Source organism: Haliaeetus albicilla, chromosome 27, assembly GCF_947461875.1.
Source record: "Haliaeetus albicilla chromosome 27, bHalAlb1.1, whole genome shotgun sequence".
Taxonomy (NCBI): domain Eukaryota; kingdom Metazoa; phylum Chordata; class Aves; order Accipitriformes; family Accipitridae; genus Haliaeetus; species Haliaeetus albicilla.
The window spans coordinates 17322317-17341336 of NC_091509.1; the positions used below are offsets into that span (position 1 = coordinate 17322317).

The 19020-nt window shown below is 40.2% G+C and overlaps 1 protein-coding gene across 3 annotated transcripts in view; it reads left to right on the forward strand.

The window, feature by feature from the left end:
- RASGEF1C (RasGEF domain family member 1C) overlaps window positions 1–17866 on the forward strand; it is an 86105-nt gene extending 68239 nt beyond the window's left edge. For all 3 annotated transcript variants that reach the window (XM_069773063.1, XM_069773065.1, XM_069773064.1), the window contains exons 10-14: window positions 571–666; window positions 5862–5957; window positions 7321–7444; window positions 9462–9534; window positions 9965–17866. In XM_069773063.1, coding sequence (XP_069629164.1) covers window positions 571–666; window positions 5862–5957; window positions 7321–7444; window positions 9462–9534; window positions 9965–9989 — 414 coding nt within the window. In that variant the 3' untranslated portion in view covers window positions 9990–17866. The remainder of the gene's footprint in view (window positions 1–570; window positions 667–5861; window positions 5958–7320; window positions 7445–9461; window positions 9535–9964) is intronic.
- The last annotated feature ends 1154 nt before the right edge of the window (window positions 17867–19020 follow it).

Below are 19020 nucleotides of genomic sequence, written 5' to 3' on the forward strand. Positions count from 1 at the left end.
AATTTTCACACTGTTATCCAGGTATGAGATGTTTGCAGGCATGTTTCATAGGCACAGGGCCAGATTCTGGCTGAAGTTTCCCAGCTATAGTGAGGAAGGTGTGAAGCTGCTGATATGTAGAGGGGAATCAGAGCGCTCAAATAGGAGGAGGAAAAAAACCCCAAAATATGAGCCCATACGCAAGCTATAGTGCTTGCACTGATGCCAGTTTTGTCTGGCCACAGACACAACGCTGAGTGTAAAGCTCCCAAGCTATACCTTGGACGTCGAGTGAACAAGGCCCAAGGCTGTTTTTTTGTATTGAGGATTCCAGGATTTGGCATATGTAAAATGTGCAGTCCTTATTCTTCACATAGAAGCTCAGTAAGCTGTTACTAGAACAGTCAGAGGTACAAACAGCCATGATCTGTAGATCTCTCTTTGTATCTTTGGCTCATGGGTTTTGTATGTATGTGGATTTTTTAAGGTGTAGGCTAGGCTCTGTTCGGGGTTTACTACAGCTGTGGGTGAGGTTATCTTCAGAGGACCCAGGTTGCTTTCTAACCAATGTGTCTTCTTTTGTGTATCTAGCACCAGATGGACCCTACTGGTAACTTCTATAACTACAGAACAGCATTGCGGGGGGCTGCTCACAGATCCCTCACTGCACACAGCAACAGGGAGAAGGTAAGTGTGACCACATCCCTTTTATCTCCAAATGGGTGGTGTGCATTGCTGCTGAGAGTCAGCAGCTCAAAGACTTGATGCAAATGCTCTCCTCCCTTCCCTGAGTCACCAATGCAAGGCTCGTGCACTGCTAAATGCAATTAGAAATGTAAATCGGTGGCTGAAAGGAGTCTGAAATGGATCACAGGGCTTTTGTGGACTTGCTCTCGGACATTGGGGAGCTAGAGAGGGCAGGATGCACAGCGTGGAGGACTTTGTTGCAAGCATCTCTATATCCCTGGAAAATTCACATTGTTTAAATTGATAAACCTGATGGAACAGGTATTCCAGACTAAAATGACTTTTATTTTGGTATGGAGCATCAGCCTGGCAGGCCCAGGTGGAACTGTGCTTTTGTTACAACTGTGCCAGCCAGGCCTCTGTGCAGACAAGCCCCTATTGTGTAGTGTGTGATTTGAGATAGAGAGCAAAGGGCGCAGCACTCAGAGATGAGGTGGTTCTCCACTTACATGAGGGAAAGATGACTTACCACAAGTCCTGCAAAGAAGTCTGTTCTGAATCCACTGCAGCAAATTTGGGGTGAGATTCTGTCCTTGTGAATTTTCATCTCATTTGGTTGTTGCTGCCATCTCAGTGACAACAATTGAAGTATTTTATCAGTGCTCGTGGCAGATACGTAGCTTACTGAGATGTCACTGATGCTGCAAAAATCAGATTGGCAAGATGTTAGTGCAGGATTCTCCTGTTTTGTGCCCCAGTGTGTTTCTTGTTAATTTTCTTATTTCTCCGTTCAATTCTCTTTTTTTGTTGTTGTTTTGTGAAAGAGGGTTTATTTTTAACATTGCAATTGCTCATAGTCATAAATAGGTAATCTCTGCACAGAGCATAGCTAAGGTAAAGGAGATGCTGCATGAACAAGCATAATATGGAATTTAGTATTCATTCACTAAAGGAGCCAGGCCAGATGCTAATCTCACATCCATGTAAATTTGATGTAAATCTGCTGAAGCTAATGGAATCTCACAGCATTTACAGTGAAATGAGATCAGCATCTGGTCGCAGGCTGACTCAGCTGCAATGGGAGTACGCAGAGTTGTTCTGAAAAGCACTTCTGTGTGCAAGGAAGAGACGATGGCTTTGGATGTTTGTGACCGGCAGAGAAATTCTTTTAACTCACACACGGCAGTAAGGACTTGTCAGTCTGAGATGCTTCTGCAGTTTAGTTCTTCTGCAACCATCATATATATTCAAACCAGTTGCTTTATCATTTGACTTAATTTCCTGTGGAAGTTAGCAATCTCTGTTATATCTCTACCCCTAGCTGGTTAAGACTGAGGGCAGAGAGGTTATTAGATTGAAAGGAATCTATTTTACATAAGAAAAAGTCCATATTCTGTTTCCCTTGTGTAGATAACATTAGTTCAAGAAAATGCTCAAGCATATGATTTGGTAGCTACTCATACTGGGTATTTTACGGTGTCAGATACAGCAGATCGTGTAATTCTTGCTGTAGGAATTAAGGAATTTTGTTTCTTTTTATAAGCAGGATTATCAGTTATTTGTTTTAATGAGTTTGAATAAAATTGAAAGAACATGATCACTTTTTTGATAGAATATTATGTTGTTTCTTGGCAAACTTGCAGCAAAGCTCACTCTGAAGAAAATTTTATCTTCAAACTGAATTGTGCTTACAAAAGTTTGAGATCCCAATCCCCTCCACCCCTCTTCTTGACAAGTGGACACCCCAGAAGCACAGATAGAGGCTTCAGGCCTCAGTCCATCTGCTTGAGAAGGAAGGTGCTTTGGAGGGAGCACTCTTGTCACAGACCAACAGACTAAGCAGTGGGTTATGTCTCGCAGGAAGAAAAATTGCTCGTGGGCTCAAAAGAGCTAATACGTAATTGGCAGTCTTACCAGAAGTGTTACTTTCTTCTCTTCTCAGGCCTGGTGTCTTGGCTGCTGAGTTTTGCGCAGCACTTGAGCAGAAGCACAGCTCAGGGGCTAAATGATATCCTCAGAGGGAGACAGGGTGAGCCAGTGACCTGGGACACCCTCCCTCCTCCTGCTCTGTGCACATATCTCACCCAAATTCCCCATGTGACACTGGCCTTCTGGCACAAAGAACACTGCCTGATTTTGTCACCCGCTCCATCCTCATCCTCAGGGTGCTTGTGCGAGACTGCAGCACAGGTTGTAGGAGAAGGATCTCAATATACCCGTGGAGGATCCCCTGACTTCAGTCTGCAGTGTTCTGATCCAGCCCTTCTCTCAGTGTGTAAATGGCATAGTCATAACTACTTGTTACTTGCTCACAAGCAGGCTTGTAAAAAGGCACGGCAAGGCAGCTCTCAAAGCTGAGAGGGGCAATACAGCAGCAGAAATAAACCTGCCAAAGTGCAGGGCGAGAAAACTGGTAATGAAGAAGGGCTGATGTTTCATGCAGAATTCAGAGGCGTGTACTTGTTAGGAACTAAGTCTGGTTTTATCTATGTAGTCAGCTGACCTATACCACCTCCAAAATTAAGTCATTCCACTGGGAAACCCTGCATTGTGCTAATGACATGTCTCTGGCTTTGAAATGTTGGGAGTATGTACAGTGCAGTACTGTGTGTTGTTGCCATCTGATACTATGGAGGAAGAACATGTCCGATCTCATTAGCTTGCTTCTTTCTGCAGGAGGCAATTGTCCTCCAGCATGTGGGTGGGTTGGATGGCACAGGGGGGTGATTCAAAAGGGAGTGAAATACGAGTTTCTGGCACTAACCCAGATTTTATGCTAGCAAAGTGCCTGGACTGAAGCCAACATTAGAATGTAACTATATCCACTTTTGTTGCTTTTCCTACAGAAATTTGGAAAACAAAACATACAGAGTAACATATTTTTATTGGGGAAATAAATGGTGACCCAAAGACAGAAATCCCCTGGAAATGTGTAGACAATTGGTATCCTAGGGTATGTCTTTGACGCTTTTTGGATGCAGATGAGAACAAGCTCTGCCCGTGCTCTGAGCTGACTGGTGGCTTTGTAGCTGTATTAGCATGGCATTGAGCCCACATTCTTATACCTTCCCTCTCAGCAAGGCTTTTCGTTTATGTTTAGTACCACTAATGATGGTGACCTAGCTCCCAGGCAGTGTGGTGCAGGGCAGAAGAAGCTCACATGTGCCTGCAAAAAATATGTAGACAGAACCTGGCAGTAATTTCTAGCTGGGGATCAGTATCTGGCTCCAGCTCTCTGTATCTTTCCACCTTATAAGACCACAGTGGTTACAGAGTTATCATCATTTTTGGTAGAAAACAGACTACATCGACTGAATTGTATTCTTTACCTCACGTTGATTGATCTGGTTTGGATGATATAAACATGAATCCTGAAACACACTTAGCTCAGTTTGACTAAAAATTGTTCCACCTTACCCTGATAGGAGGGCTCAGGATTTTTGGGGGGTTAGGCTGTGCTTTGTTTCCATTCCTATATTGTATCAGTGGGATGTATCAGGATAATGCCAGTGGCTCTTGAAGCATCAGTCCAGGCTTTTTTATGGCTATCGCACTGACATTACAGAGTTTATCTATGGCTGTCCCATAAAAAAGCCAGCAGAGATGCAGATCTTTAGCAGTTTACTGCATGTGGTATTTTAGCTGAAACAGAAATTGGCTTCCATTTTCACAGCAAGAGTTGGTAGTAGCTTGTAGACTCCTTTCCTCAGTAAGCGTTTTTGCGTCTATGACTTGCTTGCACTCACCGTTGCTTTGTGAAGGCTGTAGACTGAAAAATAACAGCTGCCAATCCTGTTCTAGGTCCATTTCATATCCCACTACAGCTGAGGTACAGCATGAGATGGACTAACAGTACGACATTAAATACTTAACTAAAGGATTGCTCCCTTGGCTGGTCTTGCACGCCATGAAGGCACTTTAACTTTGGTGCACACTTAACAAGCTACAGTTCAGTTAATTTACAAATAGGCCAGTGGAAACATTTGGACACTCTGCCATGCAATGTGCTTTCCTTTAAGTTCATGGTCATTAAGTTTGTACTTAGTGGCTTAAAAGACAGGTGTTGCTGCCACAGGAAAATGCTCACAGAGGTGGCTGCTGACCTTATAGCTCAAACGTTCCAAGTGGCCTTTTTCTGTCACAGTGCCACTGCTGGAGAGCTGGGTAGACTCAGATTTGAATATCGAATCCCAGAGCCCTGGGGGTCAGCTTTGTCATGGACTGGTCCTTTGTGTTATCTTTCTTTTCCCTTTGAGCTGTGACACAAGAGGACCTGGAGGGAGTCTAATCCACTCTGGGTCTCAGCTGGTGTGCTGGGGATGCACCTCAGAAGCGCTGTTACTGCTTTCTGCTGTAGAACATCTGGCATCAAATTTATCCCTCCTGTAATTCCATTAATTTCAGGAGCCTTACCTAGAAGTAGACTTTTCCTATAGCAAATTATGACCTGGCTCTGCTGGTTTAGAGAGAAAGCTTGGATCACTGCTATATGCCACTTTGCCCTGGATGATGCCCAGGGCTTATTTTGAGTGCTACAATGATCTCTCTGGCTACTGTTGGCAGTTTCCTGCCAACTAAATTAATATTTTCAATCCTGCTGTCTGCAGGTTAATTTGGAGAAACAGGTTGTACTAATCAGGCACCAGGAAGGAAATTGCGTGCCTCAAGAGGTAGCTATACATGGAGCTGCTGAAAATGAAACGGCTCCTGATTAACTGTTTACACACAAGTCCTTGGTCATCAAATTTTATTCTGTCTTTCCTTGTTCAGGGACAATACTGGTTCTTTGGTTCCCAGCTGTCTTTAAATTGCTCGATTTGTGTATTCAACATCTTTGCTTACAAAGACCCAACAGAGAAGGGAAGAGTTCTGCAATTTTATTTTGCTCTTTGCTGTCTGATCGTGCCATCAGACAGTGATGCTGTTGATAATAAACTGGAATATTAGCATTTTCTTAGTCATGTTATTCTGCTCAGTGAACGTTGTGTTCAGTTCATTTCAGCCTACGTTCTTCTGATGGCTGAAGGTGTCTCTATACCCTACTGCCCTTTTGTTTGCCTTTCACTGTACTGCTTTCTGTGTAGCACACTGAAAAGTTAGTATTTTTTTTTCTCCTCTCTCCTGATTGAGTTCTTCTTTCGTGCAGAGAAAATACTGAATTGGAAAGATAATAGTTATGTCATTTCTCTTCACAGATTGTGATCCCCTTCTTCAGCCTATTGATCAAAGACATTTATTTTTTGAATGAAGGATGTGCTAATCGCCTTCCAAATGGACATGTCAACTTTGAAGTAAGATCTGAAAAAATGTTTTTATCTATCCCATTCTGATAGCACTATCTGAGACCTTTTGCCTGCAATTTCAGCGCAGACCAGCAAAGACTGAATATGCCAAAATGGACCATCTCAAGTAACTGCATGAAGGTTAAACCAATCCCAGAATGTTTTTTAAAAGAATTAATATGTATGTTTTACATAAACATTACAAGCAGATCATCCTAACTTGCTTGATGTTGGTTGGCTGCTAGAAATATAGTGTCAGTAGTATAAATGGCTATACTTATGGCTTGGAGGGGAAGATGACTTTTTCAGAAAACATGGAAAACTATTTTTCTTATATACACACATAAACAAGTCAGTATAAAATGCTTTATACTTTATCTGCCTTTTTAACCCTTTCGTATTTTTAATAAAGAGGTTTGGCAAAGTAAGACATAAATTACTTGTGGTCATTAAAGAAAAGTTAGAATGCAAGCAGAATTACATATAGAGTACAGAATCACTGTGTCCATGAGGTAAATGTCATGCCGCTGATGTAAGGATTTGAATGTCTTATCCTCTGTCTGTAGGTTTTACACAGAAGAATTTCTATTAAATGCAGTAGAAGATTTATATTCCCCCACAGCCCTGGCACTAGGTAGTGTTAGTCACGTATCCTGAGTAACCCCAGTTCTCTGCTGGAGCGGATGGTTTTACGCTGGTACAACTCGTTGCTAGCGGCAGTGTGCAGGCACTCAGGTGCTCTGCATTGTGCTATGCCTTGTGATGGCTGTGTTCTTGCATTCTGGTGGAGGGGCAGGGATGAGGTGCTTCTGAAAGAACTGCCCGGTGTCAATGAGAAAACAGTTCTTGAGCTCTCAACTTCTTTGTAAATCATTTCTTCAGTGTTACTTGGGTTGCATTAAATTTCTCCTTCAGTTATTGGCATTGTGAGATAGTGAGTCATGCCTAAAACACTGAGCCCGGCATCGCCTTAAATTGTATCAGAAATGTTAGAAGGCCTGAAGAGTTGTGAGGCGTTGGAGTCACTCCACTTTGTGTAATTTATATCTAATTCTGCTCCCTCCTGTTCCATGAATGTTTATGTCCTCTATTCCTAAATATACATGGGTAACCCATAACTTTGTTCATGGATACATTCTCATTTGAGTACAAACTGAGACATCTTGTAAGAAGAAACGTAGCACACCTTTCCTCTCTCTTTCCCCTGTAAATGAACTGTGAAAAGGTACCCTTCTAATATATATGAGGGTCTTTTCTCCTAATGTCTTTGTGGTTGGCACGATGGATCCTGGATCACAGTCTTCTGCTTGGATGTGTTTGTTTTACTGAGATAATCTTACTGTATCTGAGTAGAATGGTTTTATGTTTACAGAAATTTCTGGAACTGGCTAAGCAAGTAGGAGAATTTATAACATGGAAGCAAGTGGAATGTCCCTTTGAACAAGACCCTAACATCATCCACTACTTGCATACTGCGCCCATTTTTACTGAAGATGGTAAGACTCTGTACAATCTCTTATCACTATGTCTCTTCATCACTACTAACACCCTGGTCCATGCTTTGGTGACCTCTCTCACTGACCAGTCCTGGTTCTTTCCTAGCTTTCCTGTCACACAGCTTGTGATTTTGCAAATATAACCTTCTAGCTCATGAAGCTGCTGCCTGATTGCTTTTCTCCTGCCCATAACTTCTCTATAAGGCACTGTCTAGGAAGTTGCCATTGTGGCCCTATTTTTGTAATCACAAAAAGAGGCCACACAACCATGTTGTGGACTGCTATGAATGTCAGCTGTCCCTTAGCCACTCATTCTGTGATTGATGGAGCCAGAACTAATCTCTTCCGCAAACCCAACACTGTCATCCCTTCAGTAAGCACAGCCCACGGCGATGGTAGTCCAGCTGACCTCCTCTACTACAGCAAAGAAATATGTTATCTGCAGAAAAGAATTTTTAAGAAAATCTTTTCTAGTAATTAATTTAAGCTGTAGCTATGAAAGCCCTGTTCTGAAATTATTTCTCTGATTGTCTTTTTATACTTATCTGTCCTCTTCAGTTTGGTATCCAGCATGTCAGACTGTGTCATTTCATATTGGTTTGTGTCAGTTGCCTCTTGGTACATTGTCACGCACAGAATTGTCTATAGCTATATTCCCATAAGCTATACTGGTGTTGGGTTTATTTTTTCTTGATTCTATAGGCAGTTTTCTGTACTAATCCAAGTTAATCAGACCAGACAGTTTTTATTTCACGGACTACTTCGGAACACAAAATACTGCTTCAAAAATCCTGCCTAAATCCTAAGAAGAATGACTGCCAAAATAGAATAATTAATGTGATTAAAGTAATACATATTGAAAGGAGATAGGATGGAGGCATTTGTTCTGGTTTTAGGCTCTAAAGGACAGAAAGTGAAAGTCAAGGGTAGAAGTGCAGTTTTCAGGCTGCTGGACCAAAAAAGGATGACCTCAACCCACTAATTGTTTGCAGATTTTCTCTCTCATGCCCTCCCCTATATTCGTACTGCTTTCATGAGATGTCCTTTGCAGAAGTCACAGCAGGCCTCCCCTGTTACCCAGGGGAAGTGCTGAGCAGAAAGACCTGCCCTGAGTAAAAGGTGGGAGAATATATTAGAGAGATGCAGCAGTGGTATGTGAAATGCAGCTGTACTGTGCTTGTCACAGCATGGCAGAATAGCAGGCCAACACTTGAATATTAAAATGCAATTGAATCGTAGCACAGACTTGAATACTGAGATGATTCCAGCATTAAAGAATAAAGCATCGCTAAACAGTCAAATGAGGAAATGTGTGTGAACACAAATCACAGCCTACTTAAAAAAAATTCTGTGAAGACAGTGCGATATTAATGCACTGCCAGCTTTTGCAGAGGAGACTCTACAGCCTAGACACATTTTGGTGTCATAAAATGCATCCTAGAGTGCACAGTTTTGCAGAAAAAAAAGACCTGTTTATTTTCTTCTACTGTGTTCCCTCTCTGGTTTCTATAACTCATTCTTACCTTGAGGGTGTTTTGTATCCATTTAAGATACCATGTCCCCATAAGCTTTAAAAAGATTGAGGAAGATAAGGTTGTGTGAAGTGATGAGAATATCCTTAATTTAAAAAGTTTATTTGTTTAGCTGTCAGCTCTCATGGTCTCTCTTTTTTAATGTTCATATAACACTTTGGTAGCAGTGCTGCGATGGAGTAAATAGGCCCAAAGCTCTATACGCAAAACCAGAGACCATTTAACTGCTGAATATTGTTATAAGAAGGTCATGCTAACATATTTTAACTCTAGGCTTCTTTACTGTTCCATCAAAATGAACCTAACAGCTTTCCAAAGGTAGACATGTGAGCTAAACATCAGTGTCCTACTGATTACCAGCTACCTGGCAGACCATGAAATTTTAAAGTTTCTCTTGCTGTGTGTTACAATATAGGACATAAGAGAATGCAGAGTGATAGGGGGTTACTGTTGCTGTTGGAATAACACATATTTACCTTTTCCAGGGTTGTATCTGGCTTCATATGAAAGTGAAAGTCCGGAAAACCAGACAGAAAAAGACAGGTGGAAATCCTTAAGGTAACCACTCATTTTATCAGCTCATTTCTAAAGCACCTCCAAAATGCTGCACTGATAGTTAAAACTTGTCAAGTGCTGACATGTAAAATGTGACCTCTGATGGAGGTCTTTTCCACTTAAAGCTAATCTACAGAGCTGAGGCACTGATAAAAGCTTATCGTAATCTCAAATTATCCACCATTTAAAGAATACCCTCCATTTGTGCATTTATAGAGTGCTGTACCCATGCAAAAGAGGCCTGGTGTAGATGAAAAATGCCCTAGGTTAACTGGATCTTCCTACAGTTTATATCTCTTATAAGAGATGTATAATGGTTTGGTATAAGTGAGAATCTGAAGAGAGTGATTTAAAAAAAAACAAAACAACAAAACCAAACAACCTACCTTTATATTTGCTTTTTTTTCATTATTCTTATGTTTTAAATTTACAGATCCACTATTTTAGGAAAGACTTGAAGATTAAGAGATTATTGCAGTAGGTCAAGGAAAAGAAATCCGCAAACATTTTGCACTACTGATTCCAAAGATGCCTGTTTGGGATTTAGACAATTTTTTTGTTTGAGTTTTTGGTTGGGTTTTTTTGACTGCCTAACATGATGGATGAACTGGATTCATCCACTGAAATCAACAGAACTGTGTGCACAATGACGCTTTTCTAACTAAGACAGAGAGAGGAAGGACAAACAGACTATTTGTGGCTGTGCCCAAAATGCGTCAGGATCACTGTAACTTTTGCCTCTGAAGGAAAACGTAAGAAAATCAGGAGCATGGAGAACCATGGTACTGCAAAGGAGAATGGAAAAGTATAAAAAAAGGAAAGCAAAAAAATACACATGAATATTTCAGAAGCAGGTGCTTCAGACAGCAGCTCTTTAAACCCTCTGAGGATTGTAAAATTAAATCAAACACGGACACAGCAGCAATCTGGTTAATTGCTGAATGAAGAAAGAAGAACTTAATCTTACATTAGCAGTCCCCCAGCCTTGTTGAACAAAGCACTGACTGCTACAGGTATAAGCTTCCAGCAGATGAAAACTGACATTGCTCGCTCATATGTATACACGGATGTCACATATAGACCACATCAGCATGGGACAGTCGTACAAACCCCATGAATTTTTACAGAGAACAATCTGAAGTATGGCTATTGCTTAGTTATTCTTCCCACCACTGTTGTTCCTTTTCTTACTGTGAATCTTGGCAGATCTGAGGAGGGCACAGAGTGTAGCCGGTATTGCTTAAAGACCCCCCCCCACATCTAAAGTTGAACGGAAGAAGCAAATGACTCTGGACTCAACTTACCTCTGTTTAATGTACGTAGTGTTTTCCCTAGTTTCGTTGATGCTGAGTTGCATCTTTTAGAAGGTTTTATCACACTTAAAGAAAAAAGATACTGCATTACCATTTGAAAAAAATCTATCAGGTTCCAATTAATACAGTACTGTTTATTTTGCAACATGATACTAAGAGGATGGGGGCGGTAATTGCTCTGAATTTGGGAACTACATGGTATGCTTTAAGAAGACAAAGGGTTTCAGACTAGAATGAATGCACTAAAGACTTTGTCATTCATGAGCAGATAACCATTTTTCTCTCTTTTTATTTTTAGGATCTAAACCATGTTCACCATTTACTTACAAATAATATGAAGTAGGGACTATGTCTTGTGTTTAAAGTTGTACAATAATCAAGGTGCTACTGTAACACACATATTAAATGATAATGAACTATATGGATATTAGATTCAAAACTAAGCCCTAACAGTAGACTAGTTGTATGTGGAAGGAATGTTCCTACTTGCCCCAGAAAAGACCTCAAAAAGCTTAAATTAAACCTAAATGCCATATGATATTGAACTTTGCATTTTATTGCTGACTTGATGCTGGCCTTTTCAGGTGTTCCAGTCTTTCTCTGTCTGCAACAGAAGGACGTAACCCTTTCTTTGAGATCAGTAATAGTTTCATTTCGCTACAGAGTGATTCCAAGTGGCTGTGGTGTTTTGAAAAGTTAGTCTAATCACAAAACCTGGCTGTGTTGGCCTATGCATTTAGCCCGAAAACTGGAAATGTTCCTGACCTCTGCCAGCCCTCAGAAGTTCTCGAGGCCTGAGTGAGTTCTTGAAATGTGAGGCATTGGTGATCTAGTGTTTGAAGGCAGCTCTGACAATTGAGCTGATTGGGAGTCCAGCAGCCTGAGACATGCTCTATGTGATATACTAAAGGTCTGTAGTGTCTGCAGTGCAGTTCTTGTGTTGGGTTATGATCTGTGAAAACCTGTGCAGTCTGGATCATGGCCACCTGAATCCACTGCTCTTGCAATTGCTGAGATGAGCAGGACATCTTCTTCTAGATTTGCATACGTAGGGGCTCGAGGCATAACTTCAGTTCTCCTTTTCGTATAGGTCTATCAGCACATGAATTCAAGCAGAGAGAACATAAAAATGTCTTGTGTTTACTCAAGCTTTGTATGGAAGAACTAAGTGTAAGGATCATACAACATCATTCCAGCCAGGAAATGATCACTATTCTGGTGATACTGTTAATATGCTGTTTGTTAATTTTTGTACGTGAGCTGAGAGCTATACAGAGAAACACACACATGAAGGCATTCCTTCAAGCAGAACTATTTCCAAAATGATGCTATTAAAAGCCTGTTAAATTCCAACCAAATTCAGAGCAATAACCATAAACATATCTACAACAATGCTAATGCTTAAGTGTGTTTGCTAAATGGTCTTTTTTTTTTTTTAATATCTGCATCTTTTTAACAGGCACAGTGCAACTTCATAGTAGAAATGTGGTTTTATTTATCTGAAACCCAATGTAGGTGGATGGGCCCTTTCTTAAAACCTGCTTTTTAAAATGCAAATCCTCACTCCTTTTCTAATCAGCCAACAGAGGCTGGTACAGCTGAGATTTTAACACCCTGAAGATGAATCAAAATGTGATTTCTCATGATAATACTTTATGTTCTTGGGCACCTTCCATGAATTCAGGCAATTTTTTAAGTGTGAGTTAAATTAGATCTCATAAAGTTTATCGCTGTTGCAAACTAAACCACTTTCATAGTCCAAAACTTTCAAACCTCGGTGCTTAAAATGGAAGCATAAAGGTCAGATGTAGGTAGGTATTAAGGGCTTAGTGGGACTTTTCAGAAGCACCAAATTATCTTTAAGCCTTTATGTAGTCACACATTTAAAAGGTCTTTTTTCAGAGGTGCTAAACATCCTCATCTCTTGATGAACACTGAGGCAATTATTGCTTTATAGAGGTGCATGGCATGTTGATCTGTAGTATCCGATCTCCAGAGACACTGGTTGCTCTTTGCAAAGCGGCTTGGAGATGAGAGTACACAGCAACTGAAAATGAGAAGACAGCACTTTTAAAAAACAGACTTTACTAATCATAGCTTGTCTTCAGATAATTTCATGGCTAAAATCCTATAGATTTAAACAGAAACAGTGTAAAGCCTTAAGTTACAGCTGTCAGCTGCATTTGTAATTCATATTTGGCCTAACTAGGATGTAGAACTCCAGACAGGAGGGGTTAGCACCTTGCTTTATCAACAGGTTTTACAAAGCACAAGTACAACTGAAAACAAAGGATGACAATTTGGGGAATAGATTTCTTCCAAAAATGTATTAACATTACATGAAAATGAGAAAAAGAACCTCCAATAATTAATGTTTTCTTGCTATAAACGTGTAAAGAACTCCTACCATGCTGAAAAGAAAGCAATATCACTTAATACCAAGCACTAAGCCACTGTAAGGCATGTAGTCATTAGACTAACATCTAGACAAGTTACTAGTAGTAATGTCATGGCTTTCTAATTCCACTTTTTTCAGTGGATTCACCTCTCTGACAACTGCTTTGAACTAATGCTACACAGAGAACAGAGCAAAACTAGAGCTATAGGTCTATAGTGTTAGTATCAAAACCCTAAGCTAGTAAGATGTGAATATATGACAGAGTCTTTCAGAAGCATTAACTTAGCTTCTGTGTATACAGCAATATGTTAAAAGACCCAAATATATGAAATCACTTCTGCACCTCCTCTAGTGTAATCAGAGTGGTAGCAAAAGTCCTATTTTTTCATTTCTTGAGTGTGCCATTCTGCAACGTGGAGCTAGATAAAAAGCCTAGTGAAAAACAATGAGGGAATTGCGTGCCTTCAGCTTGTGTTGAAGTCAGTAGGTGAACTTGCTCAATGCCTTTCAAAAGACACTTAATCATACAATCTTGCCCTCAATTTCACATCAGCGTCAATCGCATTACCTAATTAAAGGTGGATGAATGTAGGTCTGCTGGGCATGACTGAATTTTGCAGGCAAAAACTCTTGAAATGAGTCTAGCACACAAGAACCCTGTGCACCAGAGTATAGTGAGTTTAGCATATTGTTATTCCTCTGTTAGGCAGTTAACACAATCCTGTCATACAGCTGGCTGGAAGCTCCCCATGCGGATAGAGGACATACAGATCTGGAAGCAAACTGTGATCCCAGCCACTGCCAAAATGGCACTTCAACGAAGTGTGGACATAGCTGCTAAAACACTTCAAATAAGAAACAATTTAAGCATAGAGATATTTTTCTCAGCTTGAAAATATTTTATGATGTGGTCAGTGGTGATAAGATAATTACTCAAAATCAAGCCAGTCCCTTACTGATACGTTGGTTACTTTGTCATGTTTTGTTGCAATAGTTCACGCACCTTTTATTAAAGCACATGAGCACTGGTTTGCACATGACTGTAAATCCAGTTTAGAACAGAGCTCAGATTACCGAATATGTAACTGGAGTTATCAATAAAAAGAGATGTTAGTAGAAAAGATACTGTTATGCATATCAGTATAAAAATGTTACACAGTTAAGAGTATCTGGCCTAACAATGACTGTGTTCCATAGAATGAGACTGATCCCAAGCACAGCAATGTGCCAGAGGAAAAACTGCAATTGATTTGGATGGGCTTTGGAGCAGTCCTACAGTTATTAACTATAGCAACAGTTTTGAGTTATTCATAGGGATTAAATTGCATTGACAACTGGTATAGTCCCTGGCCTTTATTTTGAGCCAGGTGCAACTCTCAGATGAGCAGGTTACACACAATAGGGTGAAAATCCAGCCTTAGCAAAAGTTTTCTTTGACATTGTTGAAGTTTCAGCAGCAAATTCAAGGACTAAATCTGATCCAATGTATTAATTCACGTCTGAGAGCAAAATCTGACTTTCTGGCTTTAAGCACCTTTTTTTCTTTTTAGACTGGTAGAAATTAGCCTTACTGTCTCAGGTGTCTCTTTCACTGGAAATTATAAAACCCCTTTGATTGTGAACTGATTATTTCCATTGTTGTAATTGCAGAATGGGATTAAGGAGTGACAAGGAAACAGGGAAAAGCCCCTTTGTCACTGCTCAGAGGCTCAACTGTGGGCCAAAGACTCTCTTTTCTTTTGTCCTTTTTAACATTATCTGTTGAGTGAAATTACCTCAGTAGTTGGTGCAGGGCATTATTGAACTGTGGCTGGGGAACAGCGCACACATATCTGGTGTCCGTATGGCAGCACATACACTAACAGGGGGATGCAGAGGTGATTAGATGATCCTGTACAAAGCTGACATGCAAATTCATATCTAAGCCTGTAGTCTTAGGTTTCTGATGCCAGGACACATCCCTTTTAAAGGTAGGAAGTTCTTGGAAGTTCACCTCGGGCAAAACCTACTTCCTTATCCATCCAACAGAATGAGTACAAGAAAATTCTTTGAACTAAAAGAAGTTCCTCTAGAGGACTTGAAACAGTGAAGAATTTGTTACTTAGTTGACAGAGATTTTAAGATCTAAGCAACATGGAAAAATAAGACCTTAAAAAAATTACGAGAAATACCTCGATGGTTGTTAACTTTCATATTTCACAGCATGGCAGCAGAGTGGAACAAGATATTTGTGCATATTTTCCTATTAATATCAATAGCAGCTGGGCAGGCTAAGGCGGGAGAGAATACAGTGAAATACTGATGCAGAAAGCTGTACCACTACTTTTGTTTTAATGTTGGGTATGTTGGAAAGAAAGCACACTGCCTTAGAGTGTGTCCCCTTCCCTGCAACCACTGTTAGCTGCTCTGTGGAGCAGCTGAGCTCTGAGCTGAGCAGAGGAGGCAGCAAACCAGTTACCTTTTATTCAATGGAACAGATCTGGAGGCTAATCTGTTTTGTATTAATTTATTTTACCATTCTTTTTGCATTTTTTCAGATATGCAAAAAATACTAAATACATTAAGCTAATGCTCATACAAGGCATCACATCCTGCATTTTTACATTATGTAAGATGTAGATAAGAAGCTAATAGCTTGTATGGGTGGTATTTCGTACACTCTGCACGGGTGCAAGACACTGAAACTTAGGCTATAACCTCAGCTACAGAAAAAAAGCTAAGTATGAGTAACTCCTGTATAGATCCCCTGCCTTGCACTGTGGCCAGGTGCAGACTGTAAAGCTGTAAATGCAGAGTGGCTTAGACTGCTCACTCTTCCCTTGATGCCTTTCCCTCCACAGAAGCAGTATTTTGCTCCATAAACAGCTCTTGCAAAATGCCATAGGAACATTTTTCTAGTTCTCTGCCATACAAGGGCTCTATAATCATACTCCAGAGCTGTCAGAATAGAATAGGAGTCCTTCCCCCTTCATCCCTGTGGCCCTAAAACTGCCAACCCAGACTAGTACTGCAGTACAGCAATGTTCCCAGGTGTTCTTGAATGCAGAAGACTTAGACTTCAGAGCTCATGAGTCCTACAAGTTAAATATCTGTACAGGAACTTCCTCCTAAAATGTGCAAAGCCCATTTAATGGACTTCTAACCAGAAAATTCCACAGTCCGATGGACTACCTTTCAGAGAAATGTGATTTCCTCAGTGAACTGTTACTGGTCAGTATTACATCACTACTTTCATTATTTAATTATGTTTCTAAAATTCCAGTGTTTTTGAAACAACTAAACATGTGATGCTTTCTTGATATTTGGCCCATGGGTAAACAGAGTTGAGAAAATGGGGGCTGTAGTCTGGACAGTTGACATCATATGTATTTCCATAACAGCCCAAGTTGGTTTATCACTTACAGTCTGTCCTCACCTTGAGCTAGAAGGAATTGTTCCAATAGAATCTTCCTAATTATTAAAACTTAGTGAAAGATGCACACACAGAGCTATTAAATTCAAGTGTGTCAAGATATGATTCTTACAAATGTACAAGTACTTCCCTTAGGAGTCTGTCTGTAAAAAGACCATTGCTAGTATGCAACACAGATGGAAAATAAATTATCCTCTGGGTTTCAGAACTCTTAGCAAGTGTTCATCAGCTTATAAAGGTGAGAAATCTGATTTTAATATTTTTTCACTTTTAGTGACAGTGACAGTACCAGCTGTCTTAAACCTAAACTCCAAGAACATACTATTCTAAAACATTTAGTCACAGACCTAAAAGCACAGAGTAAGAATGGGTAAGCAGAACTGTCCTTATTTTCAGACTGGGAAATTCAAAGGTTGAACGACACATCTAGGGTTGCCTGGGAAGCACGTCCTTTCAAAAAATTACCCCATAAAAATATCCAAGTTTTAGTTTCACATTTCTTCTGGTGTAACTCCTTTCTACAGCTGTGCTTAGAAAAATCAGAACTAAATTATAATTTTGTTTTTTTAAAAGAATCAAGCTAGGAAATAAATATGGATTAAAACTAGGTATATACTGATCACGTGAGCGATAGTAATGAGGAGCTGTGCTTTTCCTGTATCTTTTTCTTTAAATTAAGCAATTCCATGTTATAATTGGCATTTTCAGGTCAAATTGAAATTCCTCTGCCATCCATAATACTCAAACCATGTAGCTTTGTTAGAAGTCCTCAGAACAAATATCGACACTTTATTAATTGCACAGGCAGGAAACAGTAAAGTTACTTGAAAGTGGCTGTTATGATTTTGTGACTGTACATAGATCTTGCAAAATGTTAATGGTAATATGCATACTGTACCCCACATAAACACTGCAAGAATAGCATGGTCATTGTTACGCTTTATAGCTGTTGTGGAAAATGTCTTAACCTGCATTCATGATTATAGTGCCCATCCTATTCCCATGCCTTTTTATACAGTTGTGGTAAGATTGTTATGAAATCCTTTTGTCAGTCATGTTCGAGCTAACTTACCTATGTATAGAATTTATATATTAAACCCCCCTAATTTATACTGTGTTTTAACAGTTTGCCTGAACTGTCTATGGTTTCTAAATTTTGTAATGTGAGTGTCAAATAAGAATAATAATAAAAAAAAGGCTCAGCTGTGTGGATTTTGTTCTTCAGTTTTATTTGTTGTAGAGATTTCAGCAGCTACAAATCTACAGACTAGGCTGTGAAGAAACTCGGGCTGCTTTGAAACTCCAAAAATACAAAGATGTCCCTGTCTGCACAGCAATTCATGAATATGCATGTGGGCACAAAAGTACCTGTGGTTTCTGCTCTCCCTCTTGTTTCCACTTTACTGCCTCTCTCTTCATCCTCGCACATTCAGAACATTGCACTGCATGTACACTGCAAGGAAAAGAGGCAAATTCTCTTAGTTCCCATAATAAAGTATTTTCCCAAACAGGAATCATAGACTCGAAACTTCTTCATAATGAGAGGAAAAAGCTGAGACTGGGCCTGAGTATTTTTAGTCTGTTCCTATAAAATTCTGTGGTACAACTGATGTTTAAATGTGTTCTTTTATTATTTGTATTGCAGTAAACTGAGAGCTTCTACTGAGGTGAGGGACCCATTTCAGTAATAATGTACAGTAAGAGACATCCTTGCTTCAAGTAGCTTAAAATTCTTTTAAATAAAGAAGAAAGAGGCTCGAGGTGAAACTCAGGTGTAGGCGTAAGTGGTGGAGTTTCCTTGATGTAACCTTAGGCATCTGCACCACATTGCTTCTGCAGCTGTGTTACTTCTATTCAGCACAGCCTGGGTCTGCCTGCTGTTACCAAGTGAGGACTTCTGCTCTATGTAAGTAGTCTCACAGACTCCAAAGCTTGCAGAAGTGTGATGTGCAGCACAGTGTTCTTACTCTCTCAGCACAGTGTTCTTACAGTGTCGGAGCTCTTGCCAAAAGGGACTGTTAAGTCATCTGGCTGAATTTCCTGTAAACTGTAGCTTATTCAGGCTTCCCAGTGTCAAGCCCCCAAGTCTTTATTAGGCTAAAACATTTCAATCCTCAGAAGGCTCAATCCTCAGTTGTGCCACAGAGAGTGACAAAAGTCCAAGTTTCAGCCATCCCTGTGAGCCTTGCAATAAAAGGGAATGGATCAGGTCAGCTCAGCCCAAGGTGATCCCAGCTGGACAATCATGCTGTGTATTACCGAAGTAAAAACCAGTCTAAACACTGGAGAGAAAACATCCTGCCTGAGTGGCAATCTGCCAGCCGTTTATAGCATGGTGTTTCGATTGCCCTTAATATCTTAATACA